General features: G+C 58.1%; 1 protein-coding gene across 11 annotated transcripts; it reads right to left on the minus strand.

The window, feature by feature from the left end:
• Positions 1 to 157: 157 nt before the first annotated feature.
• On the minus strand, positions 158 to 21,428 carry NR4A1 (nuclear receptor subfamily 4 group A member 1). 11 transcript variants are annotated; one of them, XM_057556335.1, is made up of 10 exons: positions 21,219 to 21,339; positions 18,424 to 18,530; positions 16,928 to 17,682; positions 14,846 to 15,892; positions 4,261 to 5,138; positions 3,322 to 3,451; positions 2,863 to 3,014; positions 2,324 to 2,526; positions 2,060 to 2,238; positions 158 to 976 (listed from the first exon to the last, which is right to left on the minus strand). In XM_057556335.1, exons 5-10 carry the CDS (start codon positions 5,134 to 5,136, stop codon positions 720 to 722), a joined length of 1,797 nt encoding a protein of 598 aa, XP_057412318.1. In that variant the 5' UTR covers positions 5,137 to 5,138; positions 14,846 to 15,892; positions 16,928 to 17,682; positions 18,424 to 18,530; positions 21,219 to 21,339; the 3' UTR covers positions 158 to 719. The 11 variants fall into 11 exon arrangements, with proteins under 11 accessions (XP_057412318.1, XP_057412320.1, XP_057412315.1 ...); XM_057556337.1 differs by lacking the exon at positions 18,424 to 18,530 and having other exon boundaries at positions 16,928 to 17,101; positions 21,219 to 21,341; XM_057556332.1 differs by lacking the exon at positions 21,219 to 21,339 and having other exon boundaries at positions 18,424 to 21,086.
• Between the last annotated feature and the right edge of the window lie 322 nt (positions 21,429 to 21,750).

The following is a 21,750-nucleotide window of genomic DNA, read 5'->3' on the forward strand; positions in this document are numbered from 1 at the left end:
CAGCTGCGATTATTTCCACCTTTTACAAATGAGTAAACTGAGGCCAGTAAGCTCAGGTTAGTAACATCCAAGATTTATGGGTGCCACCCCTGCCTCTCATGCCATTTTGGGGATGGGTGGTATGGGGGGGGGTGTCAGAGAGAGACAGGATCCTAGCTTCAGCTACATGTCTATTTTTTATTCAATATATTAAATATATTAATCAGAAAAGTCACATACTATAAATCCAGGAAAATACACAAATATAAATGTCAGAATCTGTCACTTGTCTTCCTCCTAGAGTGAGTCTATGTACACGTGGAAGGAGGGCGGGAAGAGAGAGCAAGTAGGAGGAGGCTGGTGGGGGCCCGTCCCTCCCTCCCAAACCCCACTCCCACCTCAACCTCTTCCTTCCTGTATTTACAGCAGCATTCGGCTTATTTACAGCATGGCGGTGTGTGTGTTAAAAACGGTTTTATCTTACAAAAACATGAAGACCAGGGCTGGGCTGGGGGGTAAGACAAATAGTAAGGGTCACCCCTGTGAATGCATCCCCCCCTCCCCCAGGGCATGAACTCCCTGCCGACCTCCCAGAGCAGGTGGCGGGGAGGGGCGGCCAGTCTGCAGCTCAGGCCCAAGCTGAGGGGTGGTGCTCCAGGGGTCCGTGGGCCGTGGGCTAAAGGCACGTGGGGTGGCGTATGAGCGTGCACACAGAGTGCACACGTGTTCCCGGGCTGGGGTCAGAAGGGCAGCGTGTCCATAAAGATCTTCTCGACGATGGGTGGAGGGGGCACCAAGTCCTCCAGCTTGAGGTAGAAGATGCGCTGCAGGCCCTGGGTGCACAGGGTCCGCAGCTCAGGCAGCTTGCCCAGCAGGCGTGACAGGCAGCTGGCCGGCTGAGGCTCGCCTGCCTCGGCCGAGACGTGCTCCTTCAGGCAGCTGGCGATGCGGTTCTGCAGCTCCTCTACCCTGCAAGGCTCCTGCAGCCCGTGCCGGTCTGCGGGGAAGGTGCAGGATTAGCTGCACAGCTGAGGAGCAAACGTCCCTCTCCCCTGCAGACCCAGCCTCTCCCAGGTCTGTGGAACGGCCACCAGTGACCAGGCCCCACAGCCCTCTGCACTGTGCAAAAGCACAGGAGCCCATTTCTGAGCCCCAGCAGAAGCCTAGCAAGGCAGCAACGCTCATTATCCTCGTCTTCCAAGTGACAAAGGGAGGCCCAGAGAGGTTAAATGACTTGCCTAAGGTCGCAAAAAGGAAATAAAACCCTACACAGGTTTTCTGGGGGCCAGTGTTGCTTTTTGGTTTTCTTCCCCCCAGACTGTTTGTGAGAAACCCTGGGTTTGAGCAGCAGTGTTTCAGAGGCCACCTCCAGGGAAAGCAGGCCTCAAAACCCACCATACTCTCTCTGCAGCCTAGAGTGCCTCAGATTTTGTCCTACAGTTTTTTGTCCTATGTAGCTTTGTGAAATTTCAGTTAAAAACATTAAGTGAAAGAGAGGTGAGGGCAGATTCTGGTGCTTTAAAAAATAAAGAGACCCGAAAACCTCCGCATCTAATGCCAAAAACTCCATCCTGCATAATTATATTTACATGAAGTATACAACAAGCACAGCTAATCTGCGCTGTTAGCAGTCGGGATGGCAGTCACCCTTGGGGGAACTGATGACCGGAAGGGGGCACAAGGAGGGGTTCTGGGGTCCCGGTCATGTCTGTTTCTTGATCTGGGTGCTATTTATGTGCACATGCTCCGTTTGTAAAAACTTCCTGTGTGCAACACGATTCAGTAAGATTTTAAAAGCAAACCCAAACTTTAGGCCACACGTGACACCTACACCATCAGCATCTTCGGTCCTCTGGGATAACTCACAGGCTGGCTTGGTTTGCAATCAGCCACAGCTGGGCCTGAACCCTGGCTCTGCCACCTGCCAGCTGTGTTGCCCTGAGCCATGCTTACCCCTCTCTGCATCTAATCACCCTCGCTCCACAAGGTGGGGGCCCAGGAAGCGCCAGATGCCCGCCCACCCAGGGCCAGGCCCTCAAGCCCTCCCCGTCTCCCCAGGTCTGTGGAACTAGCCACCCACCTGTGATGAGGACAAGCGCAGAGAGGCAGGCAAAGGCAGGGACATCGACGACCAAGCTGTGCAGGGAGCGAGAGAAGGCCAGGATGCTGTCGATCCAGTCCCCGAAGCCGCGGGCACACTGCAGCCGGTGCAGCACCAGGCCCGAGCAGAAGATGAGCTTCCCCTCAGCCGGCTTAGACCTGGTGGGCAGGGATGCAGACACTAGTCAGAGGGGCTTGAGGGCAGGGCGGCAGGCGAGGGGTGAGCAGACAGCTGGAAGCTCACCGGTAGGCCAGGCGGAGGATGAAGAGCTCCAGGAAGGCCGACTCCAGCAGCAAGTCCTGGTCCCCGGGGGACAGCTCGGCAAAGCCGGGGATCTTCTCAGCCCACTTGCGGATAACCTCCAGGGAACCCGAAAGCAGGTCGTAGAACTGCTGCACGTCCCCGGCATCCTCCTTCCCAAAGTGGGGCAGCACCAGCTCCTGGAACTAGGAAGCGGCCTGGCGGGGTCAGACCCCAGGAAAAGCGCCGCACCGAGGCCGCCACGTACAGCCATGTCGTGCCCTCCCTCGGATGCCAGATCCCGGGGGTGAGAGTGGAGCTGAGATTCCGCCCACGCTTGCTTGCTAACTTTCACATATTAACCCAGGGCCGCCGCTGCTGGAAGGAGCACGTTTTTCTAGGTGGCCACTGCCCAAAGGGGTACATTTTCCCATCTGGTCAGCCTGCAGGGGCCTCCTCTCTTTTCAATTTGTGGAACTGGGGGTTGGGGCGGCTTTTCTATGTGCAGGAAAGCGCTGAATGCGGGGTGGGCGGGGCCTCACCTTGGAGTAGTCCAGTTTGGAAGTGCTGGGCCCTGAGTCCAGGTGTGCCCGGACCAGGGAAGTGAGGAGATTCGCAGGGGAGGCATCCGGGGGCTGCTTGGGCTTTGAAGGGAGCCGACCCCGCCGCCCCTTCAGGCTGTCTGTCCGGACAACTGCAGAGAAATGGGCAGGGGTGAGCAAGGGAGGAAGGGACCCAGGGAAGGGACTCTCGGCCCAAGCCGTGCACAGCAGTGCTGGGCAGCACCCCCAAGTCCAAGGACCTAGAGCCCCCGAGACCCAGGGGACTCTGCAGGGACCTCCCCCACCACAAGGCAGGCAGGTGGACCAGAGGTCGGGGAGGAAGTAGGGCCCAGGCATGCCCTCCCCTGCGGCCCACCAGAACAAATGTCTGGGGGCCTCTGCCGGCCCCACCCCACTCAGGCCCGCCTCTGTCCCACTGGGCCTGTGCCAGCCACCCACCTTCCTTCACCATGCCCACAGCCAGGCACTTCTGGAAGCGACAGAACTGGCAGCGGTTTCGCCGTCTCTTGTCCACAGGGCAGTCCTTGTTAGCCAGGCAGATGTACTTGGCATTTTTCTGCACTGTGCGCTGGGCGGGGGGGCAACACGGAACAGGCTGTCAGAGTGTGGGGATGGGGGGAGCCCAGGGGAGGGAAGCGTCCAGATCCTACTGCCATCGCAGACAAAAGCGCTCTCTGTTCACAGCTATTTTTCTAACATTTGGGTGGCAGGGGAGGGAGAGATGGATGGGTGGGGGAAGGAAGAGAAAAGTCTTGGGGACACTGGGGGAGGGTTCGGCCTCACCCTCAGGACACAAGATTAGGGGCTCGGGGCTCCCCAGCAGCCAGTACTTCTTAACGTGCCTGCGTCTGCCTGCCCCTTCCCTGGGGCAGACACGAGAGGGCTGAGGAGGGGCTGGGGGTGGGGACGGGAAGCGAAGCAGGCACCCAGCACTGGGACAAACACACAGCCTGTTCCCAAGTCCGCCCCCAGCCCTCAAGCACCAAGCCCTCTTCTCAGATCCTTTCATCTTGTGCCAGGAACACGAGTGCCTGGGGCCCCCCTTCCCACCAGGACCTTGACTGGGGGGAGGCCAGGCAGAGGAAAGCTAGAGGCTGGCCACTGAACTTCCCCTCGTGGGTACCCCTGCAGCCCGCACCCTCTGCGCAGCTCACTCCTCCCTCCATATCTCTACAGCCCCAGTCCCAGCATGAAAAGGTCCCAGGTCCCAGCTCCCTGCTCCCAGGACAGTGGCCCACCTGGTAGGCCTGCCCTCTTCTAAAAGAGCAGAACTTGTTGGGAGGAGAACCCAAGGGAAGCCACCACAGACCCCGCTGGGGTGAGAGATCGGCCTGTCCCACCTCTCATAAAAGCTACCCCCCCGGGCAGCCCAGATACCTTGAAGAAGCCCTTGCAGCCCTCACAGGTGCGGACACCATAATGCTGGCAAGAGGCGTTGTCCCCACACACAGCACAGCGGCCCTCGCTTCCACCCGGAGCCCCACTCCGGGCCTTGGCTGAGGTCATGGGCGCATCCACCATCCCCAAGCCATCAAGGTGTGAAGAAGCGGGTACCAGGCCTGGGAACGCTGTTGGCATGGAATAGCTCTCTCCCTCCCCCAGCTGGTGGGCAGCCTGCGAGGGGAACAGCTTCAGGGGGCTTTGGGCCAGGCTAGGACTGGGGCCGGTGGGAGGGCTGAAGGAAAAGAAGGTCGGCGGCTGGGGGGGCCCAGAAGCCTTGGGCAGCTGCTCTGTCCATGCCCGCATGCCTTCGTAAGTCTGGTTGGGCGAGAAGGGGCCGAAGGAGCCGTCCCAGGGAGAGAGCTGGGGCGGCTGGAAGCTGGGCGTGGACGGGGATGGGGCTGAGCAGGGACTGCCATAGTAGTCAGAGCCGCTGGAGGACAGGGTCTCATCGAGAGGGCCGCTCAGGGTGCCGGGGTAGCAGCCGTACACCTGGAAGTCCTCAAACTTGAATGAAGCAGAGGCAGGGGAGGTGGCTGACGATGAGGATGCGGAGGAGGCCGAGGAGGAGGCCGAGGAACACGGCTGGGCTGTTCCCGGCAGCTGGTAGAGAAAGGTGTCAAACTCCCCTGTGTAGCCGTCCATGAAGGTGCTGAAGCTGGGCAAGGCAGTGGGGACAGTGGGGGCCGCCTCAGGGCTGGCCAGGTCCATGGTGGGCTTGCTGAGCTCGGGGGTCAGGGGGTCGCTTGTCAGGTGGTCACGGGGTCCTGGGCTTGGTGCTGGTGTCCCATACTGGGCTTGGATACAGGGCATCTCTGGAGAAGGAAGAGACCAAAGAGTGGGGAGGCGGGGGAGTCAGCGAGAGAAGCCTGAGGCCTGACCTCTAAGTATAGGCCCCTGAGCTGCCAGGTGGCAGGAATCCCAGCCAGACATGGGACACGAGGCGTTAGGGCCACAGCCCACCACAGAACCCAGGAATCCTGGCTCCCGGCCAGAGCACCATCTCGACCTCCATGTCACAAAGCCCCTGGGCAATGGCCCAGCAAGAGTGGGCTCAAGTCGGAAGGCCAGCCACACCCCAGGCAGCCTGGGAACCCTAGGGAAGGCATCCAGCCAGCATTTCTCTGCTGGAACAGGGGAAAGCTGTGTTCCTCCAGCCCCCTGCCCTTCCTTCACTGGGTAAGGCATGGGTGGGGGCTGGGAGAAGGGTGGGTGGGAGAGGCAGCCGGGCAAAGCCTGAGCCCAGTCCCGGCAGCAGATATGTTGTTCCTCCAACCTGGCACTTCTGGGAATATTCCCAGGCATGGCCCAGCCTCTCCAGAACCCCCTCTCCTCCTCCCCACACAGTGCCAGTGCCTGGGCTGAAGGACATCCTGCAAATGGAAGAGGAGCTGGGAGTGAAGGCCCAGCTGCCTACGAAAGCAGCCTAAGCAGCAGTGAGCCTGTGCCCTTCCACCCCCCAACCCCCAACCCCACCCCCGTCCCCACCCTATGTACTGAGCAAAGGCTGCAGATCCCACGCGCACCCCAGTCCTGCCATCTGGGGACAGGCACCCACTCTACACTGCCTGGGATGCTCCCAGAAGCAAAGAGAAAGGGAGCCCGGCCTCCTTACCCAGTCCCCAGCTCCCCAAGGGATCAGGTAACCTGGCTCCAGACCTTTAAAGGCCATATGCTGGAAGGGGGAGCATGAGGGAAAAAAGCAGCCCCTGGACTTCCAGGAGAAGTCCTGAAGAGGAATTCCTCTGCTACCCCCAAAGCATTTCCCCCTGTTACTTTTATGAGAGCACTCAGAGTCCAGGAGACTTGAGGTGGCTATGCAGGGAAGAAGGGGAGCCTGCTGGTGAGTGACGGAAGCCTGGGTCCCTCCACTAAAGAGTTCTGTGCCCTGAAGAAACCAGGAGCTCAGGCAAAGGGGATTACACCCTGCCCCAAACCTGAGGAGCCTGAAGGAGCAGAAAGAGCATCATTCAGGGGGGATCCTTAAGTTCGCAGACAAGTCGAAAACTAACACAGAGGAGGCTCTGGGACTGTTCCCCATCCCACCTCCTGGCTTGGGGGTCTCCGTGACCCGGGCCTCATCAGTCAGGGAGGGAGGCTGGGTAAGAAAGCAAGCTGAAACAAAGAGTGCCATAACCAAGGGGGACAGCAGGAGGGGGCAAAGGCTGGCATCACCTCCTGGCCAAGAGCCCAGGGAGTCCTCTGGTTCTAGCCTTTCTCCCACCTCCTTGGGCCCTGGACAGGGCAGCTCCACCCCTGACCTGACACTCCCACAACCAACCCAGACAACAGAGCCCCCAGAAACTCTGGCCCCACCCACCCAGTGGCACCCGTCCAGAGGCACTGAGCACCTGTAAGAGATAAGGGTGGCCACGTCTGCCTGCGCTAGGACAGCCTGGGCAGGGATGGGTTTGGGTGGAGGAAAAGAGGCAGCAGCTACACAGGGTTGGGCTGGGTGTTCCAGCCTTATTCAAATCCCGTTTCTCCACGTGGACGTCCCACATCCGGATCAATCCCCACCAAACTACCCCCACTCCTGCCTTCACGCAGGTACTTAATGACACAAGATATGGACCTACGTCTAGCCTTTGGCGGAAGCACAGAGAGAAGGAAGAGGTGGGGTTGAAGGAGGGAGCAAGGAGAATCCAGCTTCAGGCGGGTCCTGGCAACAATGTGGTTTGCACCTGTTGTGCTAAACAAGCCTCAGGCTGCACCCTACCTGTACGATCCAACACAGACTGAGGCGGGAGTGGGGCGGGGGTGGTATCCTCTAGGTGGTACCACACCAGAGACTGCAACATTAACAACTGCCTACCAAGGATCCCGAAGAATGACGCTTTCCACCTCTCTCCCTCCCTCGCTCCCTCTTTCTCTCACACACACACATAGACACAGATCCAAGCTACAGTAAAAACAATCTTCCCTACGCTTCCAGCGACCCTGCTCTTGCCGGTGAGAAGACTCCTTTATTGCAACACACAGCAGCACCCCCTGCACAGTTCAGCCAATGCTGACCTCAACAATCTAGACCTCTCCTAAGATAATTCAGGCAGAAACTTCCAGCTGGGGGTCACCACAAACTAAGCCACAGCTTCTAAAGTGTTAAGAAAACAACTAACAACTAATGGCTGGGGTGCGAGCTGACAAGCTGGGAAGAAGGAGACCCTTGTGGAAATTCAATCCTGGTAGGAGTCAGATACATCCCAGCAGCCCAAGCTCTGTTCACCTTCTCCCCCACGCACACCGTACTGAGACCCCAACCAGCAACTAAGTCCCAGGCGCCCTGTGCCCACTAAAGGACCCTGGGAGACAACTCTAGCCAGTCTCCTACTGAACAGGTCCCCATTGCTGGCGCCAACCTAACCCTCTGTGGCTTCCACCTTGCACGGACATCCCCCCGCCCCCGACACACACACACACACACACACACACACACACACACACACACAGCGCTCAGGAAACTCCAGTCCGATCTGGGTCCTTACCCCTGGGTCCTCATCCCGTTCCAACCGCTAACCCCCAACGCCAGAGCTGCATCCTACCCCCGCCCTCCTTCATGCTGACCCTAAAACACCCTTTCTGCCCGCGCGAATACCCATCTCCTTCATGCAGCAACCCCCCCCCAACCCAAAACAGAGCTCTGTGGAGATGCACGCTTCCCGGGGGTCACCTACCCGGCTGGCTCCTGCTCCCCCTGCCCAGGACCGGCGCCCCAAGTCGCAGCCCGGTCCCGCGTGCGCTCCTGCACACTCCCCCAACTTTCGCAGCCTCCACCACTGGGACTCCGGTCGCGCCGGACCCTGCTCTTATGCGCTCCGTGACGCACGGGGAGGGGCGGGGGCGCCACTGACGCACGCGGCCCGGCGAGCTTTGGCCATACAAGGGCGCGGGGGGCGGCGCGGTTCCGGCGGGAGGCGGCCAGGGGGAGGCACGGGGACGGAGAGCCCGAGGGGGCGGGGCGAGAGGGGGGGCCTGGAATGTCGGCGCGCGTGACGCACGCGGGGTTCCATTGACGCAGGGAGCGCGGATTGTTTGATCTATAAATAGTCCCCTCTCACCCTCTGCGCCAGCTAAAAATAGCAGCTCGCGGACTCGCGAGGCTCCTCCGGCCGGACCCAGCACCGGCCCGGGGCCCCTGGAGCCGAAATAAGCAGCCCGAGGGCCAGAGGCCGAGAAAAGGGTGCTCTAGCGCCGTGGCTGCGGGGCTTCCCCGGACGAGGAGCTCCTCACCCTCCGGCTGCTCCCGGGAGCCACGACCGCGCCCGGCTCCGCTTTTGCACCCTCCCCAGCCCTTCCTGCGGGCCCGGGGTGCCCACTACCCTCCTGTGCGGCCCGGGGAAGGCCTAGGGCTAGGGCGGGCAACTCAGGGACGCACCCCGGGGAACCTGCGCCCCCCACCTCAGCCCAAGGCGCTGCCACTGCACTTGACCCTTCTTCCCCAGCGGGGTCTCGGGCTGAGAGGTTGCCCAGGGACGTCAGACACCACACTACCCCCACCGCGCGCGCACGCACACACACGCACACACACACACACACCCGCCTATTCCCTCCCCCCAATTTCTCATGCAAAGTACCTTCCGGAGGGCAGGGATTCGCCAAGCCCAAGACAGGCCAACGGGCTGTGCTTCACAGCTGAAGTTGATTTCTCACCACTACCCTCCCCAGTCCCTGACAGGGTGAAAGCACTCTAGTTGGGAAATTACAGAATTTCAGAACCGGGTGGAGCCTGAGAAATCTTTTCGAATCTGTGCCGACTCTTCCCCATTTTAGAAATAAACAGGCTCAGAAAAATAATGGCACTTGCTCAAGGTCACAGAGCAAGGTGGTGGCACACTGGGGTGGAACCTGACTACATCTCTAGGGGATCCCTTCACACCCTCCGCTGTCCATGATCAAGGAGTTCCCACCTGCAGCCTTCCCGGGAGCCCTCGCCTGCTAGGTGGGAGAGGAAGGAAGAAAAGGCTAATATTTAGAAGAAGAGAGCCCCTCCCCACACCCCTCCCACTCTCTCCTCTCAACACTGAGCTTGCGCCCACGGACCCCACTCTGGCCTCCCCTGGTCACCCAACAGCACTTTCCTCTACCCTTGAGGCACTTCATGCTCCTCACTTCCACTCTCACCTCCGTCTCAGGTTTCCCACACCCTGCTCTCCAGCCCCCACTTCTGTCCACTCAAAGGTCCCACCAGCACCTCAAACGTCACCCATTCCAGACAGAGCTTGCCGTCTCTGCACTCCCTGCCTGCCACCCATCTCTGCTCCTGATGCCCCACATGCTACTTTTCACCTTTTCCTGAAATTGTATTTTGGAACTTCTCTTGGATCTTCCGTTCGTATTGCCAGCCAGAGCCCGTGCCTCACTGGTGCCTGAAGGCAGCAGACCGGCTGATTGAGGCCAGCGACTTCCCCTTCTCCTTGCCCACATCCATTAAGAAACTGCCCCTTCACCAGCTTGCCTCCTCTTTCCAAACCCTACTGTTCACCACGGATGGAGCAGTCTTCATGTAACACCAGCATCATTCGGTGATCCGGTCAGAACCTAGCATAGCTCCCCCATTGCAGCACACAGTCTCAACATGGACCAGTCTTCAGAGAGCTCTGGCCTTTGCTAAAACATCTTCCAAAGACGCTTCACGGCCACCTGCGTGAAGGTGAAGTGTGGGCAGGCTGACGTTTAGCCCAAGTTTTGTTTTTCTTTGTCTTGGGCTTTTGCAGAAGATATTACTTGGATAAAAAGGATTCCACAGCTTAAAACTGGTTTGAAACCACTAAGATAATTCATGTCTTCCCATTTTGCGGATTAGGACCCAAGGGCTCCCAGAAGAGCTGCACCTCACTCAGAAGCACAAGCAAGTCCGGGCTGGTGAAACTAACCCAGCTGGGTCACGGGCTGGTTTCCCCACCTAGCCCCCCGCAGCCTCAGAAAATAAAAACAATTCTAATGTGTTAGCAAAAGATGATTAGCCAGGCCAATGTTCTTCCCAGGTCAATGTTCTTCCCTCCAAAACTCATCAGCAAAAGAAAAAAAAGAAAAAAGAAAAAGTATATTAGCTGCAGCCTTAATGGCTCTTTGAAAGCTGACCTAGCCTTGAGCCCTAGCACCCCCTTTTTTCCCCACCACTTTCCATCTGTAAAGAGCAACACAGACCGTCCCCTACCTTCCCATGGGGAGGCCCACCCAGGAGCCCCAGGGAACTCAAGTGCGGTGAGGAGCTGTCCAGGTTCCCAGTCTAAATCTCCACGTCTCAGCATCCAGCCTCCAGATTTGTGCCTGCAGCCCAGGCCCCATCTCCGCGGGAGATTGCAGGTTTGGAGGCTGCAGTCTCGCTGCCCCAAAGGCAGAGGGTGGAAGAGACAACAGCAGCTGCCACCTGGCCATGCTTGTGGAGGTGGGGGATGCTGGGGGCTTGGAACACACTACACTCTGAAAATAAGTAAATAAGGAGAAAAAGGCAGTCCCTCTTTAGGAACACACCCAGGGAGCACCTAGCCTAAGACAGAGGGGGGAGAGGCGAGAGGGGCTTGGGGACCTCAGGCTTCATCCCTGCTGGCCAGATGCCCTCCAGGGAGGGTGGCCTGGGGCTCTGAGGTGGAATCTGGCCAAGGTGGAACTCTTGAAAAGGCATAACTGATGCAGACTTTGGGAGACCTAGAGCATAAGCTGGTCGAAGGCTGGACGGAGACTCCAAGGGACCCCACTAAGCCCAACCTTTAAGAGCAAGGTCAGAGTGAACAGCTCATTGTGGGGTAGGTAAGGGTTGGAAAGAGACAGGTAATGATGGCAGAGGTATCCAAAACTAGAGGTGAGGACCAGAAGGTAAGGCAGGGCCATGGTAACACAGGAAGGGCAGGGAAAGATGCTGTGCTGGAGACGAGACAGCTGCCCAAGGTCAGGCTCGCACAGCACAGCCCACCAATCTACCCTCACCACCCCCAGGCTCCCCACTGCCCCAATATAAAGACCTTGGGCTAAACCTTCCCACCACCCATTGGGCACATTGTTCCTCTTCCTTCTATTCTAATCCTACTGATCCTCTAAGACTTCAGCTCATAACACCCTCCTGGACCAGCCTAACTCTTAATTATAAGTACCTTCTCACTGGAGGGTTTGGGGGGAGGGGGAGTGAGGAATACCAATGAAGGGTCAGACCTCGGCTTAGGGCACTTCACATGGATTCTTCCACTTAACCCTCTCCCTAACCTTCTATGTTTGGAATTACCACCTACATTTTATAAATGAGGAGGTGGAGGCTTAGGGGCCAGGAATCAGACTCCCCTAACTCCCAGTTCTGTGCTAGACCCACTGCCCTCAACTCTGAACTCCAGAGCTGTGGCTTCTGGCCCCATGAGCCTTGATTCTTACAAGTGCACCACAGAGCTGGTACGCACATGGCCTATAAACTGAACACAGCAGTGCCTATGAGGGCGTCTTTGGGGGGACTGGAAGCATCCTGGTTCCTAGTCTGAACGATGGTCACCTGGGTGTGTTCAGTATGGAAAAGTAATCACACTATATACTCTTAAGATTTCAACGTCTATGATTTGTATGCTTTTTTGTATGTATGTTATACTTTCAGAAATAAAAGTTTATTTACAAAAATAGCCACACCTAAATGGGAGAGACATATTATTCAAATGGATGCAGATGCCGCTGGAATTTACTGAAATCACAGAGAAACAGTGGCTGTTTCTCATTATGTATTTGTTCTATCAACACATACTCAAGAGCACAGCTACGGTTAGGAGAGGCTGCAGCATCTGACATTAGAAAGGGGTCCTCTCGCAGTATGTTTTCTGAACCACTCAGCTCGGGCCTGGCCCCTGCTAGTCAAATCTTGTGGGGCTCGGGGACTCTCGTGCTCAGGCCATCCCTCCCCCGACAACCAATGTGTGAACATGAGGGCAAGGCCCTGTCTCTCCCACCTTGGCAGGAGGCCCCTTCATGCATCCTCAACAGGCAGGGCAGGCCCAGGGCAGGCCGCAAATGGGCAGCCAAAGTACACCAAAGTACACCAAAGTACACCATCGTCCCCCAGCCAAGACAGTGGGTAAATAGGAGATGGAGGAAGTGGAACTGCACAGCCCCTTTCCCACGCTGCCCCGCCCACCTCAGGCTGGCCCCTGCCCCTGCTGAGCAAAGGGCAGGAACTTGCCCTACTTTCCACCAAGACCATCCCCACCCATGGGCCCCCACACCCTTCCCACAGGGTGGGCAGAGGGAGTGAGCTTTGCCTCCTCCCCCGAGCTTCCCTACCTTAGCCCCAGGACCTATCACCAGGCCTGACCCGGCCACTTCCTCTTCCTGCCCTGGCAGCAGGCAGGGGGATTTGTGCGGTGGGCAGGGAAGCTCTGCCTACTGCCCCAGGGGGCTTCCACGGACAGCTCTGGGAACTGGGGATGTAGGGGCAGGCCCAGGTCTGATCTTCTGGCCCTTGTCCAGGCCCTGCCATGACCACACGTGTCGTTACCTCCCAGAAAACAGGCTCCCAAGGACACGGGCAGGTCAGCCGCCGCCCTCCACTTCTCACCCCAGCCCCCAACAGAGGCAAAAGATAAAGGAACTCTCAGAGGCATCTTTGACCTGGAGCCAGCAAGCCTGGTGTGTGACCCGGGGCCAGTCCCTTGCCCTCTGCGAGACCGTTTCCTCATCTGCCCAATGCTGACAACATCACTCGTCCCCGGCGCTGTTAGAATTCAAGTCACTAACGGAAGGGGGAGGCTCGCAGTGAAATGGGAGCACTGTCTGGGGACTGGGGCTCTAGGGACCTGCAGCAGGGTCCCAAGGCAGGCACAGAAAGGAGACACCAGAGCCGTCAGCTCGACTGGGGAGCCAGCACCCTCCTTCTTCAAGAACCTGAGATAAACAGTACCCCCATCCCCACCTCTCCCTCTCCAGGGCTGCGTGAAAGGAAATGAGAGTATTGCCCAGAGATGTGGCTCCGACCAGCACCAGGAAAATTCCAGACTGTACGCAGCAAGCGCTCAACTGATGCTCTGAAGAAAGCTGGTTAACTGAGCAGGTCAGACCTCTCTCCACAGAGGTCATTTTCAGTCCAGTGATTTCTCAACCCCCAGCCTGCTAACAGGCCAGAAGGAATCAACATACAACATCAAGGAACAAGATCAGACTTCAGGAAGAACGCTCAGACAGAGCTGGAAAACACAGACAAGATCATGGAGTTCCTCTGGGAAGAGGTGGCCCACGCCTCATTTGTAGCCTCCTCATGGGCTTCCCTGGTGACGCAGTGGTTAAGAATCGCCTGCCAATGCAGGGGACACGGGTTCGAGCCCTGGTCCGGGAAGATCCCACATGCGGTGGAGCAACTAAGCCCGTGCGCCACAACTACTGAGCCTCTGCTCTAGAGCCTGTAAGCCACAACTACTGAGCCCGCGGGCCACAACTACTGAGCCCACGTGCCACAACTACTGAAGCCCGTGCGCCTAGAGCCCGCAACAAGAGAAGCCACGGCAATGAGAACCCCGTGCACCGCAACCAAAAGTAGCCCCTGCTCGCCGCAACTAGAGAAAAGCCCCCGGGCAGCAACGGAGACCCAACGCAGCAAAAAAAAAGAAAAATCTCCTTCCATGCCCCTCAGTCTGCTCAGCTCCTGGCCAGCTCTTCTCTCCCCCACCCTTGGGGGCTCTCCCACCACCTTGCACAACATCAACAACCCACCAAATTCTCCTGTCCCTGCCCAAGGTCTCCACCCAGCCTCCTTGGGCAAAATTTCAAATTCCAAAATAAAAACCCTCTGATAACGAGGCCCAGCCGGAAAGACTGATGCATTTTCCTATTGTTAAAGTATTTTTAGTCACAGGCTCTGGATTCGTTTAAAGACTCACGTTCAGAAAGGGAAAAAATTTTTTTCAAGAACCGAGAAGGAGAGCACACAGCCTCCCACGTAAGGAGCTCCGCTTATTCCACGCCGGCCCAAGCCCCTGGCCCGGCTCCCGGGGAGCGTGTTTGTGGCAAGCCGGTTGGCGGACTTGCCAAGCCTCGCTCCAGTCCTGCTTCTCAGGCACCAAACCAGGCGGGAAGCCAGGCAAGGAGGGCGGGGCAGGGGCCGAGGGCTCAGGGACGTCAATCCACAAGTTCAGACCCCAAGTCCCAACCAGCTGGGGGGCCAGGGACCCTACTCAGGGACGAGTGCTGAGGTACCTGACTGACACCCAGCTCACTCCAGCATCCCTCCCCAGCCTGAGCCGACCAGTGTTATCCAGGCCGGGTCAACAGGGCAGGAGGATGGAAGACCCTGTTGCAAATTTCTGAGGAAGGAGAGAGATGGCATCACCTATTTCCTCGTCTCCTGGTTCTCAACCACAAAGTGGTCAAAGTCCAACTCCCATCATCCAAGTGCCATCAAGCCTTTACTCTCATTCCTTGGGAGGGTCGGCCACCCTTGCTTCCTCCTCCGCCCCTCCTCCTCTCGAGGCCAAAGAAACCACAATGCGGACAGTCACAATGGAAAAAGATCCAAACAGCCCAGCCCCTGTGCCTCGGTTTCCCCATTCCTAAGACTCACCAGCTTCCTCCACACGATCTGCTTTGATTCTCTGAGGTCCTGGACAACAGCACCAAGGGAGAATCCCAGGGTTGGTTGGGGACTCTTCCCGGTGGCCTCAGGAAGCCCTGCGGGAAGAGACGTGACCGCCCAGTCAGCCCGTCCTGCCGACCGAGGCTGTGCACCAGCTGAGTGGACTCAGGACGTGGAGCGGCCTCCAAGCCAGCATGTCCTCCTCTGTTTATATAGCTGAAACCAGAGCTGGCCTCTGGGGGCAGGGGGAGCTGCCTCAGGGCCCTCTTGGCTGAGGCCTGACTTTGGCCCAGGTCAGCAAGAGCCTAAAATAGTCAGCTGACGGGAGCCCCGGCATGAGCGTGACCCTGGGCCCATGCCCGGGCCTGGCAGACAGGTGCCCACGTCACAGGACCAGCAGCTCTAGCGCTCATGGAGCCCCCGCTGGCAGCCCTCACGGTGGCCTTGGCAGCGTCTCTGGCATGGGAATTCGACCCAATCATCACCCTCACCCAGACAACGGACTGACCGCAAGGAATTCTGACCCCAGGAGCCACTGGGTACCCAGAGGGAAGGCTAGGCGCTCAGCAGGCCGCGTCTGACCTGAGGGTGGAGGTGGGGGCTGAGCGGAGGGGAAGACACCCGGCCGCTGCTGTCATCTTCACTCACGTGCTTCCCGAGTCCAGATGTCCGGCTGACCAGGGACACCTGCTTCTTCCACTTACAGTAATTCCTCTCCCTGCCCCAGCCCGAGGTTGGTGGCACAGTGCCTGCTGCCAGCAAGAGGCCAGGTGCATACCCAGCGCAGCCCCCGGAACAGGAGGCCCTGCTTCCCAGGGCTTTCCCTCCTTCCCTCCAGGCTTGGAGGGCTGGTACCCCATCCTCCGCATCCCAGCCACCTCTCTGGGACTCTCTACACCTCTACACCTCGAACACCAACTCCACAAGAGGCAACAGAGTTTGAGGGTCCAGGGGGGGATACTGAGCCAGCTCCTGCTTCATCCGGGGATCTCTCAAGGCCTGAAGGGGGTGTTGCTCAGAGATGACCCTTCCTTTCTGGGGAAGGAAGAAGGGAATAACAGGGTCTCTGTCCAGGGCGCCAAGCTGAACTCCAGCTCTCTCAGGTAAACACGGTGACCAGGACTATGTACCCTTGACCCCGCCCCAGTATCTCAAGTCCCCAAGGAAAGGCCTGGTGGAAATCCCATTCCCACACTCCACCCCTCACCCACAGATCAGCTTGTGTCTTCTCTGGAGGCATCTTCAGGCAAGGAAGGTGTGTCCTCCACCAGCTGACCAGGCCACTGGGCTTGCCCAGAATCCAGAAGACCTGGATTCTGAGCTTGGGTCTACATGTCCTCAATGTAGGACCTTGAAAAGTGCCTTTTCCCCTCTCTAACTCAGTTTCTTCAGCCATAAGAAGAGGAGGGGAGCTAGACAGCCAAGGATTTCTCTGGCCAAGCCCACCAGTCTGAGACTTTCCCTCTCAGGAATGTTGGATGAATAGTGAAGGGTCTGTCCCTGCCCTTTGTCAGCAAGATCCTCCCCATTCATAGAGCCACCTCCCCATACCAGACCCCACAGGACCTATAGGCCCACCACAGAAGGGGGCAGTCATCACCCTTTCAGAGAGGCAAGGGGTGGTCCCAGTTTCCCTTCATGCACTCCCCTGGTACAGTGTCTACATCCTAGGAACAAGGCAGCTTCCCATCCCCCAGGTCTGCCCCACTATACTCTTAGCCTGGCCTTGAGCTACACAACCCCACCCCATCAGCTTCCTGGAACCAGACACATGTTGCCCTGGGAGCAGCTGTCATCCCTGACAACCCCATGACACCCAGGCCCAGAGCCCCCCAGTCTGTCCTGCTAAGAAAGTCAGGCTTTCCCCCTTCCCTGCCCCCACGTTACCCCCACCACTGAAGAAATCAGATCTCCCCATGCTGAGCAGCACCTCGCCTACCACCTCTGCAGGGCTTCCCCCTCCATCCCCCAAACCACATCCGCTTCAGGCAGCTCCACACCCACCTCAGCCCCCCAGCCACCCGCTCAAGGGCCCCGGGGGTGTACAAAGGGTAACAGCAGGGCACTCACCACTCTGGATGGACCAACAGACCTTGAACAACACTCAACCATCCCTCGGGCCTTCAGGGCCTGGCAGAAGGCGCTGACACCAGGGAGGGGCTGGGGCTGGCCTCTGTCCACAGTGGAGGCCTACAGAGGGAGAGTCCACGCGAGAGAGGAGGAACCAGCCGGCAGGACCATTCCCTGGAGACAGCATAGCCAGAAAACACAGGAGTGGGAACAGAAGCAGGACCTAGGCCATGAAGGGGGACAAGCCAGCCAAAGGGCCTCCCCGAGCTGGGCGTCAGAGGCTGGGGGCCCACACCGCAAGCAAACAGCACTTGGGAATGTGGGGTGTGGCCAGGAGCTGCCGACAGTGTCTGGGGCATCTCAGGGCCCTGGAGACACAGCCCCTCAGCCTCACATCCCACTCCTGGGGGGAGGGGCGTACCTCAATCCAGCTTTCAGCTCCCTGACGTGCACAAAAGGGCATGTTGTAGGCAGAGAAAAGGGAGCTATTGTGAGGACAGAGCAGAATACCCCTCTCTCCTTTAAGGGGCTCCAACTTGGCCCCCAAAGCCTCAGAGGCCGCAGAGCAAGGGCTCCATGCCCCCATCTCTAGGCAGCCCAGCCTTCTAATCCGAGCCATGGGGACTCTCAGGAAATCCTCTCTGAAGGGATTCCAGTCACAAAACTGGAAGGTCCAGCTTGCGGCAGAGTGGTTAAGAGCACGGACGCTGCATCCTTGTTGCCTGGGTTCAGATCCTGGCTCCATCACTTGTAACCTTAGGCAAGTTACATAACTTCTGTTACTCATCGGTGAAAATGAGAATCTGTGGGACTTCTCTGGTGGCGCAGTGGTTAAGAATCCGCCTGCTAATGCAGGGGACACGGGTTCAAGCCCTGGTCTGAGAAGATCCCACATACTGCAAAGCAACTAAGCCCGTGCGCCACAACTACTGAGCCTGCGCTCCAGAACCTGCGAGCCACAACTACTGAGCCCACATGCTGCAACTACTGAAGTCCGCGTGCCTAGAGGCCGTTGTCTGCTACAAGAGAAGCCACCACAATGAGCAGCCCGTGCACCGCAACAAAGAGTAGCCCCCACTCGCTGCGACTAGAGAAAGCCTGCATGCAGCAACAAAGACCCAATGCAGCCAAAAAATTAATAATAAATAAATAAATAAATCTAAAAAAGAAAAAGTGAATCTGTAATTGACATCTCTAAAATTAACAACCATACGGTTACCAGCAGGCTTAAAATGAGCTCATATGTGTAAAGGACTTAAAACAGTGCTGGATACATAGGTGCTATCATTATTAGGAGAAATTGAATGAAGACACATAAAAGCTAACCCCACACCCTGGTTCCTATTCCAAGCCACTTCTGGGCACCTGGCCTCTACTTCCAGAGCCACCTGTGTGTGTCACCCCTCCAGCCTCTTCAAGCTCTCCCCGACCCTGCTGGTGCCAAAGCCTTCAGCCAGGGCAACGCAGACCCCACTTCTCTCCTTCCCTTTTCCTACCCTTACTCAGCCCTCGCCTCTCTTGACCGGGCCCCGAGGTGAGGGCAGGACCAGCCAAGGCGTGATCTTCCCTGGTTATCAGGATGCCCTTCAGGCCGAGATGAGATCTGGGAAAAGAGAAGTAGATGCTTCCACGGTGGCAGGCAGAGGGAGTGAGGAGGAGGGGTTCCCAGAGGGTAGGTGATGGACTCCTTCACCCTCCTAACCTCTGTCCCAGGGTCCACAGGCTAAGGGGAGCTCCTCTGGCCCATGGTACCCAGATTCTCCTCTTACAGAGCTATTAGCACCCCGATATCCCTGTGGGTATAATGGGGAGCAGGGCATGAAGAAGGGGAAGGCGGTCTGCATCATCTGGAGGGAGTCCAACCCCAAACAGAAGGCAAAACCAGGCTGCAAACCTGGCCCAGCCCACAGCCTACACCTGCTTCCCAGAATGACCCTGTCATCTTCCCATACACCAGAAACGGTCTGCGGTCATGCCCTAGCCTCCCCCCATCCCCGACCCCACCAACCTTCCCTTTTCTCCCTTCCAGCCCACAGCTGAGGACAAAGGGTAGGGAGGGCCAAACACCTCCTACCACAGTCAGGCCCAACCTGAGTGCCCGGGAAGACCCTGTATCTGAGAACAGAGGTCAGAGTAGGGGATCCAGTTGGTGCCCAGAAAGTGATTCATAACATCTTAGAGCAGGCATCTGATCCCACCTCCTGCCCCCCCATCAAAATCCCATCCTCAACAGTCATTCCACAAGCATTTACTGAGGGCCTACTGCGAGCCAGACAGTGAGCTTCAAACAGTGGGAGATCCAAGAAGCAGCAAATCAAGATCCCTGGGCCCCAGGAGGTTACAAGGCAGGAATGAATCAAGGTCGGTTACAATCAGCACTGTGCAGAGGACAAACCAAGGGCTGAGTGGGCTTGGAGGAGGAGAAAGTGATTCCCCCCCAAAGGAAGTGGGAGCCTCAGGCCAGACTTCAGTACCCAGCTCCTGCTCCCCTTCCTTGCTGTGCTCCAGCCCCATGGGCTTTCTTTCCCCACTCAGAGCCTCTGAGTCACTGCCTGCAATGTCTGTATGGCTAGCGCCTTCTCATCAATCAGGTTTCCATTCCCATTTCACCTCCACTCCCACCCCGCCACATGAACCTATTTTTATCATCTCCATAGGACTAATGCTGTGCATCTGTTTACGCATCTGTCTCAACTGCTGCAGAGTTCAGTCTCTAAACCAGAGCTCAGTACTAATAGGTGCTCAGTAAGTATTTGTGGAATGCGGGAGAGGGGGACTCAGACATGCCTGCATCAGGACAGGTTTAGGAGGAGGGTCAGACAGTCACTTGGAAGGAGGCAGGGAGAACACTGCAGCTAAGGAGCTGTCCCTTCCATTTGGGGGCAGACCCAAACTCCAAGGGTTCTTTCCTATGTTGAGTCATGACTGACTCAAGAGCCCCCAGCCCTGGATCCCAGCCCTGCATGAACCCACCTGAAACCTCCTTCTCCTCCTTCCTATCAACTGAGTCTTTTCTTATCTGAACTCCTTGCAACAGGACATGAATGACAGACCCTCTGCAGCCCTGGTGGCTTCCTGATGGCATAAACTCTGCATTGGCCAATGTCCCCACCCAGAAATGGGCATATTACTATTATCAACAATAACAACAGCAGCTAATATTTGTTGAACACCATATGCTAAATATATCACTAAGCACTTTACACTCGTGTTCTCATTTTAGCCTCACAACACTGTGAGAAAAGCATTATTCTTACTATGAACATTTTAACAAGGAGGAAACTAAGGCACAGAAATGTTAAGCAATCTGCCCAAGGTCACACAGCTAGGAAGTGACAAAGCTAGGATTAGAACCCAGGGAGCCCAACCAGGGAGCCCAGGGCCAGGCATCCCCCTTCCCTCCTTGGATCTGCTTAGTGGGCACAGAGCAATTTGACAGCCAACACCAGAGAACCAGTGGGAAGCTCCGGGGCCTGGGTTGCTGGGTTGAACCTCTCAGCTAATTTTCTTAACTCCAGCACAGGCCTCAACATTCATAATCAGTCTCATTCATCCTGTTAAGACTTGGCCCATCCTTCTGCCTGGCTGCCATCGCTTGGAATCTTGGCTTTACCATACTATACATTTGTCATTGTCATTCCTCTCACCTCTAGGTCACTACAAAGAGTCGGGCTGGCTTCCCTTTCAAGTCTTCATCCAATTCACTTGGTGTGGGTCTAGGACCAAGCCTGAAGTCACCACTGAAGCCTCCTACTACATCAGCACACTTTGGGCATAACTACTCTCAATCCACCTACCTCTGCCCAGCCTTCCTTTTCCCAGCACACCCCTAATACTAGCCCCCAACCCAAATTATTACTCCACTGGAAGCCACCTCTGCAGCATTTCTAATCCCAGGTCCGCTCCTTACTCCACGAGACCCTCTCCAGGCTCGGCTTCTCGGCTCAGTCCCACGAAGGGGTTGCACCGGGCAACTCTGGTTCCTCCCGGCTCGGTGTCCTGGCAGCCGAGCTCCCTAACTCCTGGAAGCCAGCGGGGAAATGGAAGGAATTTCTCCGGCCTGGCCACCTCCAGCACCCCTCGCGGGCCAAACCCCACCCTTGGCGGGCTGGGGCGAGAAAGCGCTGGCCGCCACACTCGGGGGCTGACTCGGATCTAGCCGCTTCCGCCGGGAATCCAATCCCTGCCCCCACGCCCCCCGGTCTCCAAGCGCGGCCCCGACCCCCGCCACGCACCCGCGCAGACCCCATCCTTCCCGGGGCGCCCGGAGCCCCCTCCCCGGCCCCCTCACCTTGCCCGGCTCGCCTGGCTCGCCTCTCCGCCCCCGCCTTCTGGGGTCGCGCCCCCGCCGGCTGGGAGCGGCTCGGCAGCGCAGGAGCGCCCATGGCCGGGCGGCCGGGGGTCGCGGGCGCCGCGCGGGGGGCCCCACTGTTCCGCCGCCGCCGTCTCGCGATCCTGTCGCCGCGCCGCCGCGGCCCCGCGCCCCCCGCCCCCGGGGAGCCCTCCCGCCCCCCAGTTCCGGCCGCGACCGCGCCCCCCGCCCCCGCAGCCGCCAGCGCCGCCGCCCCAGCCCCGGGCTCGCCTCCCCCAGCGGGCGGGCGGGGACCGTGACGCGCGCTCATTGACGTCTCCGGAATCCCGGCGGCGTGGCCGACGCAGCCTCATCAATGGGGCTAAAAATAGCGGCGCCCGGAATAGCCGCGAGGGCCCGGCCCCGCCCCGCGGGCCCCCCTCCCCAACCCTCGCCGCACACCATGTTACATAATCCGCCCCCCTGTGGCCTGGGTGGGGGAGCTGTTTTTCAGGTGAGGCGTCTGCGGCCT

The sequence above is a fragment of the Balaenoptera acutorostrata genome, chromosome 11 (genome assembly GCF_949987535.1).
Source record: "Balaenoptera acutorostrata chromosome 11, mBalAcu1.1, whole genome shotgun sequence".
In the NCBI taxonomy this organism is placed as follows: domain Eukaryota; kingdom Metazoa; phylum Chordata; class Mammalia; order Artiodactyla; family Balaenopteridae; genus Balaenoptera; species Balaenoptera acutorostrata.

Bases quoted from the DNA above. Each gene is read 5' to 3' on its own strand.
- NR4A1 (XM_057556331.1), bottom strand. From the start codon at position 21,312: ATGGGCGCTCCTGCGCTGCCGAGCCGCTCCCAGCCGGCGGGGGCGCGA. The intron at 3,015-3,321 runs GTGGGTGGCTGG...ATTTCTCTGCAG, and splicing joins TGTGGGCATGGTGAAGGAAG to TTGTCCGGACAGACAGCCTG. The intron at 977-2,059 runs GTGGGTGGCTAG...CCTTCCCCGCAG, and splicing joins TGCGCTTGTCCTCATCACAG to ACCGGCACGGGCTGCAGGAG.